The following is a 10,091-nucleotide window of genomic DNA, read 5'->3' on the forward strand; positions in this document are numbered from 1 at the left end:
GCTCTTCCTAGGATTGACTATATCCTCAATAATACTGTTCCGGGACTCATCCAGGCGAGACATGAATCCATACATAGAGTGCCTTAACGCATTTAGACCTGACGTCGAAATAAAAAAAACGTTCGCTCTGAAAGAATATATACCCATTCAAAGATTTGTGCCGCATTTTTCCGATTTTTCAAAAATAGCAGATCTACAAGTTCATAGCGCGCCACTCGGTGGCGCGCTATGAGCTTGTAGATCTGCTATTTTCCAATAGCATATATTCCAATATAGTATAACAGAATGCTTGAAACACCAAAAGGGGTTCCTGCCCAAAATGGGTTAAGAGAGCTTCATCATATCACAAAAAAAGTGCATTCATTTGATACATTCTGCTGAATCGGGATCCTGTTTGGGTTTTAACAATGAATCAGTAAATCTGACCATCGATCTGGTGGAATTAAAAACACCGTCTTTCCAGTTCCAGGCCTTTATTTGAGAAAGTTCCATGCAGCGTATGTGGTGCATTCTTCTTAAGTATGAGTCTCCAATGAGGTAGTTTCTTACAGTAGATATGCAATTTTTGTAAATAACATATTTCCATCTGTGACTTTTTTTGGCTGTGTACGATAGCTTTCTTTAATAATAATAATTGTAAGCCTCCTGTAGGAGAATTTATCTTTTCCCAAACTGGCAACACTGGGTATGGGTTCACGGTATTCACAATGTCTTGAGTCACTTCTACCCTAAAACCTCCAAAAGAACCCCATTTGAGAACAGGTACATTTCATTGATTGATTGATTGAAGTATTTATTAACAGTACATTTCAAGCACAACTCCATACAAAAACTGTAGTCTGTGGGACGACACCATAAAGCATTACACTTCTTTACAATAGGGTCCACCATTTTCAATTCATCAGAGCATTTAGAGACGTACAAATATACACATACATATACAGCCCAAAACAGGAAATCGTCATAAGAGGAGGTAAAAAGGGGAAAAGAAACAGTGAGGGGAAAAAGGGGTGGGGGAGGATTCAGATTTTACGGACGCCAGTTTCGAATTGCAGCCGTCCGTAGGTGCCCTTTGAGAGAGATTTTGAAGGAGTCAAGGGATTTGCTTGTCTTAATTACGGTTGGTAGGGCGTTCCACATTTTTGGTGGCATAGGAGCGAAATTAATTTAGTCCCTTGTTGGTGCCGAATGTGGGTTGCACATGGTTTGTTGAACTCCCTCTGGTGTTGTGGGTGTGGACTTCATCGTCCGACGAATAGTGAAAATAGCTGATCTATAAGCTCATAAAAATGTCCCGATGCATTTGTGAGGTTGTAGAACTGCTATTATTGAACATCTTTGTAAATGTGTGAAAATCGTGAAATTGTATGCGTGTACAGTACACTCCTGGAGTTAAATCAACTGAGGATTTAACGTTGTAGCTGAAAATGGAAGGTACAGCACAACTCAGTGTGTACAAAATGTCACGGGTGCATTTGGTTACGTGTCGTACACACTCAGAGTTAAATGAACTGAGGATTCTACCGACTGTGTAGCTGCAGGGAAACTGAGCGCAGGGATGGTTCGACTGGCCTTGGTGGCTGATGCTGTGGTGGTGGGGGGGGGGGGGGGGGGGTCCTTGGTGCTTATGGAGGGTAGCAGGGTGAGTGAGCAGCCAGCTAGCACAGCCCCCCCTCTGCTGACACCCCAGCCCGTTAACCCCACCCTCCACTACACTGCGCTGGCCAGTGATAGATGGCCACACCATGGCAGCTATTCATCTCCTGCTTAGGGGAGTGGACACTGCCCCCACTGCACCCCTGCACCCCTCCACATGTCAGCAAATGTGATAATTCTGTCATTTGTCAGGAGCAACGGAGAGAGCTCGAAGTGTGTGTGTGTGTGTGTGTGTGTGTGTTTTTGTGTGTGTGTTTGTGTGTGTGTGTGTGTGTGTGTGTGTGTGTGTGTGTGTGTGTGTGTGTGTGTGTGTGTGTGTGTGTGTGTGTGTGTGTGTGTGTGTGTGTGTGTGTGTGTGTGTGTGTGTGTGTGTGTGTGTGTGTGTGTGTGTGTGTGTGTGTGTGTGCGCGCTGAATGGGATACACTCCGGAGACTTTGGGAACATGCACGCATATATGCGGTCGGAGGCAAGCATGTTGCACACACGCATGCGACGCTCCCCGATGAGACCGATGTCACATTTGTCTCGTGTCCAAACGTCCTCACCTCTCCCCGTCACTTTAATCTTCTTTCTTCTCCTCTTTTCTCCTCTCCTCTTATCTCTCCTCCTCTCCTGTCTTTAACTCTCCTCCTCTCTCTACTCCTCTTAACGTCATTTCCCTCCAGACGTTGTGTTATTTTCTTTTTCGTTTGTCACGGTGGGGAAAAGTGAAAGTGAGTCATTTTATGGTAAATTCCATCAGTAATTCATTGACTTTATTAGCAGCAGGAAGCTACTGAGACGCGCTTTTCCACTTTATTGTGAAAATAAAGTTTTTAGAGCTTGCCTGCTGTGTGTTTGTGTGCGTGTTGTGTGCGGCTGTGTGTGTTTTATGCACACGGCTTCAGAAAATGTGCGCTTGCTGCTTCAGAAATTGTGCGTGTGTGTGTTGTGTGTGTGTGCGCAGGCCTCATGGTAGCTATTAAACATGATAAGTCTCTGGTTGGCTGCTGCACATAAACATATGAATGTTTTGGGTTTGTTTTACATTGCTCTGTATAGGCTTCCATGTGAGCTCAGTGAACCCTGTCTAACCCTGTCTCTCTCCCTCTCTCCCCATCTCCCTTCTTCCTCCCTTATCTCTCTCTCCCTCTCTCTCTCTCTCTCTCTCGTTCTCTCTCTCGTTCTCTCTCTCTCCCTCTCTCTCTCTCTCTCTCTCCCTCTCTCTCTCTCGTTCTCTCTCTCTCGTTCTCTCTCTCTCCCTCTCTCTCTCTCTCTCTCTCTCTCTCTCTCTCTCGTTCTCTCTCTCTCTCCCTCTCTCTCTCTCTCGTTCTCTCTGTCTCTCTTTACAGGGTCATTCAGAACCGTGTGCTGGTCTTCATCCTTGGAGCCATCATCCTCGTCACCATCATTTTGTCCCTCTACTTCAATCTGCGATGAATCTGATCTCTTCCTGGACTCACTCACACACACACACACACGCACGCACGTACGCGTGTACACACACACACACAAGCACGCACACGTCCCCCCGACACACATACAAACACATACATTTGTGATTAATAGCGACAAAAGCGTTGCTGGGCTGTAATTAGGACAAATGGTCGCCATGAATCACTGTTTCCAAAGTCTGACAGGGGGCCCTTTTTTCATTCTGCCTCTCGTCTCCTCTCTGTTTCCCTCATTTTACCTCCCTTCCTTTATTCTGTCTTTCATTCACCTCTTTCTTAATGTCTGCTTCTTCTTTTTCTTTTCTTTTTACTCCTAATCCTATTTCTCTCTTTCTATTTTCTGTCAATCTGTTCTCTCTCTCTCTCTCTCTCCCTCTCATGTCCAGGTCTCTCTCTCTCTCTCATGTCCAGGGACAACAGGAGAGGTGTGTTTTATGATAGTTGGTATTATTCCAAGTGAACCGACAGCCCATTCCCTCCCACAGTCCGTGGAAAGTCTTTTTACGGGTCCGAGCGCTTTCCCATTATGTAGAAGTTTTTTTTTTTAATTGACTTTTAGCAGGTCATGTAAGGTGTTTACATTTGGTTTGTGTGTGTGTGTGTGTGTGTGTGTGTGTGTGTGTGTGTGTGTGTGTGTGTGTGTGTGTGTGTGTGTGTGTGTGTGTGTGTGTGTGTGTGTGTGTGTGTGTGTGTGTGTGTGTGTGTGTGTGTGTGTGTGTGTGTGTGTGTGACAGACAGACAGACAGACAGACAGACAGACAGACAGACAGACAGACAGTGCGTGTCTGTACATGCATGTACTATGTGTGTCAGTAAACAAGACAAAAACATCCCAGGGCCTAAAGTAGAACAAAGCGAATTCAGGTTTCAAGGTTGGGGTCAATTTCTCTCAGTTCAGACTAGTGCACGTGCCGTTTGTGTGTGAGTAACGATGGAGCGTTTGGTTTCTCTCTCAGTTCTTTCAGTTCGATGTCTTTGGAAGACATGTTTGAGTTACGGACAGAGAAAAACTTGACCTGGCCAGCCTGGACAAGAGTTCATCCTGATCAGATCCCCATTGGCTTCTATTATGAAATTTCAATATTTCACAATGTAAAATACAGCATGTGACAATATGTAGGTGTAGTACTACTACACCTACATATTGTAGTGTAAACATATACCAACGTTTGCCGCTGATCTGTCTAGCAGTTTCCAAGATTAGCTCCAGGCACATGTAGACACACGGACCGACCGACCCTCCTATAGACGTTTAGCCTCCTGCAGAGTCGCACCGTAAACCGGTGGTTCTCCAGTGTACGAATGGACCCATAAGGGTCAATTTTTTTCCAAAGTTCCATTTTGTGCACTCTCAGAGTTATGTGGGTCTTTGTAATTAAAGCGTACGGTTTACGGAACCATTGCCGCAAACATTCACCGGCAGAAAGACAATTGGCCCCAACCCTGGGAGACTGAGTGCATGGAGCAGTGCACGAGAAGGACACGGATGTAATGCTGCACATGTCACAAAGCACTCCACACTCCAGTGAAATCCTCTCCAATGAAAAAGATAACTGATTGTCTGAACAGCCCAGAGATTTAATAACCAGATTTGGTACAACGCTACTCCCAACTCCCACAGAACACAACATTCATACAAACTAACGTTTCCTCTGACTATTTTAATTTAGCTGTCACTGTAGAAAATGTATTTCTGTTGGATATATAATACTGTATGTACTAACAGTCAAAATGACAATATATGTATAATGTTTTTTTGTTTCCTTTGCTTATCATCAGTGATTCTGTTACTATTTATTTATAAATACGTTGATGGATAAACAAACTCTTCATTAAAAGTTTTTGTGCTAGAAGTGCATATTTGATGACGTCTGAAGCTATTGTAAAAGAGCATTAGGTTCTGTCTGTGTCTACTTGAATTAATCATTTCTTTCTATCAGCTGGTGGCTGGATTCTTTTTGTCTTTTCTTGTCCAATTTATTCATTCCCAGTTCCCTATATGGTAGGTATACAGCTGTCACTGACAACCCCTACTCGCGTGTCTTGAGGAGGGTGAAGACAACCATGTCAGTCTCCTCTCGTATCACATCCAATTCAATTCAATGTTTTTAACCCATTCTGACCTGAGATCAGATTCTAAAAATGTCTTCTACATCCTGACAGTTTTCTGAAAAAGCTATGTTTCTATGTCAGTCGTTCTTTGATTTTTCAATAGCAGACCTACAAGCTCGTAGCGCGCCACTCGGTGGCGCGCTATGAGCTTGTAGATCTGCTATTTTTCAATAGCTGAAGCATAACATAATGCTAACACCAAAAGGGGTTCCCGCCCAGAATCGGTTAAATTGTCCCACACATGGAGTCACTTGCCAGACCTTCGCTGGGAGGGTGCAATGCACGAGGAGGAACACGCTTATCAGTGGTGGAAAAAGTATTCACATTTTGTATTTAGGTATAAAAGCTACTGTATCAATACTGAAAGATTTACGTCAGTAAAAGTATTGGTATCAAAATGTACTTGAAGTACCAAAAGTAGTACTCATTAGAATGCAGAATGTCCCATTTCATAAGTTTTCAAATGTATAAATTGTAGAGTAGAAGTTAGAAGTAGAAGTTTTCAGAAGTACTGAAAACAAGTGTAAATTTGAGTGTAAATTAGTTTACAGTGGTTATCCATGATAGTTTCGACTGTAGGTCGCAGATTACTATGAAAACCTGCAAAACCTGTCATCCGTCTCCATATATGAAGATCACGACACTGACCTCATCAAACCCTGGATAGCCATACATGGAGAAGACTGGATCATCATCTAGATCTACATATATGGAGCCGGCCAGCAACTCATACATCTGATCTCAAACCCTTATATCTCCATATATGGAGCTGACCTGTTCTGACATTCTATAAGACACACCCGTCCTTCCTCTTCGATGTCTCCCTTTTGACTGATACCTGTCCATTCAAACTGGGCTTCCCCAAAGTTATTAGCACAGTCGCAACCGGCAGCCGGCAGAAACTAGACTTCTCAACAGGCCTGAAAATTAAGGCCCGGCCTTAACTGGGCTGGCCCGAGGCCCCACCTAGCCTACTAATTAGCACACATTTTACGCCCTACCCGGCCCGAAAACGTCAATTTAAAAAGAAAGAAAGAAAAAGGGTCCATATATGGGCATTCCCAGACCTGTTGTTTCAGCGCGACCTTGCCCTTCAGCTACTGAATATTTCAGTAGCTGAGTAAAGCATTCTCTTTTCCAATGGAAATGTGTTGATATTCCCGTTTCCACCGGAGTGCCAAGCTGAAAGGTTCTTTGAAAGGCACTTTTAATATGTCCATTCATTTCACATCATAATATTCACATATAGAATCTCAAATGATCAGTTTGTATAACATCTTATGGAGACAGAGAGATATGTGTTGTCCGTCAGACTGCAGATGCGCTTCAGCTATCTTCCCAAATCTTGCAAGAGTGTGTCGCTGGGATAGAGATAACAAAGTTGATTTTCTCCTGAAAAAAAAGCCATTTTATTATGAACATCTAGGAAATATTTTATTTGCCTTGTGACGATCGGGTCCAATATTTAGTTCAGTGACCAGGTAGATAAAGAATGGTTCAGAAGCTGTGTTCAAATTCATTCTCCCATTGGAAATGAATAGACTCCAATCTGCTTCCCGTCTCCGAAAAAGGTGTGTGCCCACGTCACGCAGATACAGGAAGTAAACCAGAGACCGCAACTTGCTATTTCCCTCTTAAAGTGCCACCCAGTAAGAGCAAGATGGCCGCTGTGTGAATATAGTCAATTGTGAATATCTGGAGCCAAACACCTTGGATACACTTGCAATCCGAAAACCCTTGGACACTTCGGTCTGTTGTTGGTTGTCTGTTAGCCTAGGCCTATACTATATGCAATAACAACAAGATCATGTCATCAACAAGTTTATCTAAATGTAGGCAACAAAGTGGTTGCAGGGAAGAAAAGGTCACAAAAGATGTATTGCTTTTTTCTTTTCATAACATAGCTGCCTATCATCTGACCACAACATATTTGTGGTTTGATATCCAGGAAACGGCTCATAAGTTAATGTGTTCTACTGTAATGATGAGTATGGTTTTGCAATGTTATTGTCAGAATCCACTTTGTTCCTTTGTGTGCTAAAAGTGACTGACACCTGTTTAGCCATGTATTTTACTCAATGGTGTTGTTGAATCATATTTGTTTTTTAATTTATACAGAGCAACTATTGAAGTTATCTCACCAATATTTGGAGTTATAAGGTATGCATGCTGATTTTTGAAGACATGACTATGTCAAGTCAGTAGATATGCCTATCTACTGACTTGACTAGTGACTAGTCCATGATTATTGACTGAAGTAGTGAAAATAATACACCTTAACACCTTTAATATAAACACCAAAAATATGTTAAATAAGAAATTAAGAAATACTTAAAACAGCAATTAAACATATTTAATTGCTGACTAGAATATAAAATTACAGCAGGAATCTGCCTGATTTATAGATAGGCTACTAGTACAGTAGTAGGCCTACTACAGATCTACAAGCTCACAACATGCAATGCCATGCTTTATGAGCTTGCAAATCATCTGTTTTTGGTGTGCAAGAATAAATAATGTAGCACACCAGAATTCAAACATGCATACTCATACTGTTGCCCAGGGATCTTCAAGTTCAACAGGGGGTCCGGGACCCCTAGGGGTCCTCAGTGTTACTCTTTGTGTAGGCTAATGGGAGCTTTTTTACATTATAAACCGCTTGAACCCTAGCACCCTATTCTGAGGAGAACTGCCTCAGTGAGAAGCTTGTAGGTCGGCTATTTTCGGCAAAGAGGTTTGGTGTAGAATGTAGATGGAAAAAAGACCAAGACCAGACCAAAAGTAACCTATAGAGTGAAAGTTCACTAAAAGTAGACCTAGTATTGACGGTTTAATTGGTTAAATGTCTATAAACCATCTATGAAATATATGACAAAGTTGAATATTTTCTATTATGTTGAAGACCGCCCGAACCATGTTGCTGCTGTACAGCTGTAGCCTATCAAAAGGCGGAACCGCGGAAGGCCGACAATGAGCGAGGTCGAGGGTATCTGGGCCGCTATCTGGGCTCACTGTCTGAACCAACCTGTGGGGGTGCGCACGCACCTGCAGACAATAATGAGACGTTAATTTATTTTCATTTGTCAGAAGTGCGTGCGGTAGCCTACGTGGTCGCAATTACAGAAGCTGTTGTCCAGTTTGTCTGAGTCAGAGTGCGTCATGGTGTGCGTCCAGGTCGAAGAGGATGTAAGTAGTTAGTAGTCATGTGTTGTTAATTAATTTATATGACATAGTGCCTTTGTGTAGCGTCCCTCTTTATACTCAATGGTGTAGCGTCATGCCAGCTAGTGGCTATAGTTACTAGTAGGCCTTTACTTTCTTCCATTCATAAGTGGATTCAACTTCTCAAGCTGGGGGGGGGGTAATGAATAGCTGAAATGTAGGACCGGGCTAGGCTATGTCAATGTTGGCAACACTTGCTATTAAACATAATATAGTCTATAATGCATTATATCATTATTGTAATGTGTTACAAGTTACTATATGAGAATTAATAGAATCCTATGGCCAAAAGCAAAATTCTGTGAATGACATTAAAATTATGAAGTCTTATGATACTTGACCTTAAGTAATTTTAAAAGGCTTAATTATAATGTATTGTGATTGCATGAAATGAAATGAAATGATTACTATATTTACCCAGGGTATCTGGGCTAAGCTCAAGAACTTGTTTCCAGCCAGGCCCTGCTCATAGAACATTTCATCGTAGTGGTTCAATGCCTTGTTCAAGGGCACTTCTGATTGCTTTAAACTATAATTATACAGTGCTATTACAATGCTTGTATACCTGACCTTCATAATAGCATGTGTTATTATTATTGTTACAAAGCATTATTTATGACTCGAGTTTTTATAACTATAATTCATAATTATGGAATGGTATAAGTAGATTATAATGCAATATGAGTAGGCTATATGTTTACATGTGATGCATACCAGCTGTTACCTTTATATGTAATACAGTTTCTCTGGCCTTATGTAAACGTACAATTTAGGCATTTAACACTTAAATGCCTATACAACAAGCAAGGTAAATGTATCAAATGCAGAGAGACAGTGTAGTGCCTCAGTAAACAGGATCACATAAACCATAGAACCTACTCAACCTAGCATCACAATATTGAACTATATATATACCCGGTAAACAATGACCTAGGAAATGTCAGAATAACTTGCTCTATCTAAAGTGACTTGGACATAGGCCTACATACACTACACTGACACACACACACACAACAAATAACAGCTCCTCCCCTTTTCTACACACAGAACCAATCCCCTTCTCAGGGAAAAGGCCCACATGGGGCCCTGTGGCTCCCTGGGTCAGCCTGGCAGGGCCCAGAGAGGCCATTTGCCATTCCGTTTCAGGGCCACGGTCTTCATTTTAGAAGGTGGGTGTGGGGGTTCGTTCCCTCCCGGCACAGACCCGCTAGTAGTGCACAGCCACGCACACCCCCACCTGCTTCAAAGGACTCGAATTAATGGCCGACAAAATGGCGAGCGCCCTGGCCGTCCCACTTGGGGCCGACCCCCGAGAGTTGTCATTAGGATGTCGAGGAAGAACAGAGGGAGTGGTGCCAAGGAGAGATGAGGGGAAGGAAGCAGGAAGCAAGGGAAGGGAGGAAGGGAGGGAAGCCAGGACGATAATGACCTCTGGGTGATTGGTTTTTCAGCCGTCACACTGTGTATATGTGTGTGTACGTGCGTACGTGCGTGTGTGTGCAGGCATGGCATCATCGCAGAATATGAACTCCGTCTTTTTGGGTGTTGTGTGTGTTCATGCGTGCACGTGTGCATGTCTGAATGTAGCACACCTACATGTCTGTATATGCTCTCCTACCTTTCCTTCCTCTCTTTCTTTCTCTCTCTCCCCTTCAGCAGCTCATCCC

General features: G+C 42.8%; 1 protein-coding gene across 2 annotated transcripts in view; it reads left to right on the forward strand.

Moving 5' to 3' along the window:
* vti1a (vesicle transport through interaction with t-SNAREs 1A) overlaps positions 1–4,946 on the forward strand; it is a 170,010-nt gene extending 165,064 nt beyond the window's left edge. For both annotated transcript variants that reach the window (XM_079493261.1, XM_079493260.1), the window contains exon 8: positions 2,989–4,946. Coding sequence is in view for 1 of the 2 variants with exons in the window: in XM_079493260.1 (XP_079349386.1) it covers positions 2,989–3,076 (88 nt within the window). In the remaining variant the exon portion in view is untranslated. The remainder of the gene's footprint in view (positions 1–2,988) is intronic.
* Positions 4,947–10,091: the final 5,145 nt, after the last annotated feature.

This window comes from Electrona antarctica (genome assembly GCF_951216825.1).
Source record: "Electrona antarctica genome assembly, chromosome: 22".
Lineage (NCBI taxonomy): Eukaryota > Metazoa > Chordata > Actinopteri > Myctophiformes > Myctophidae > Electrona > Electrona antarctica.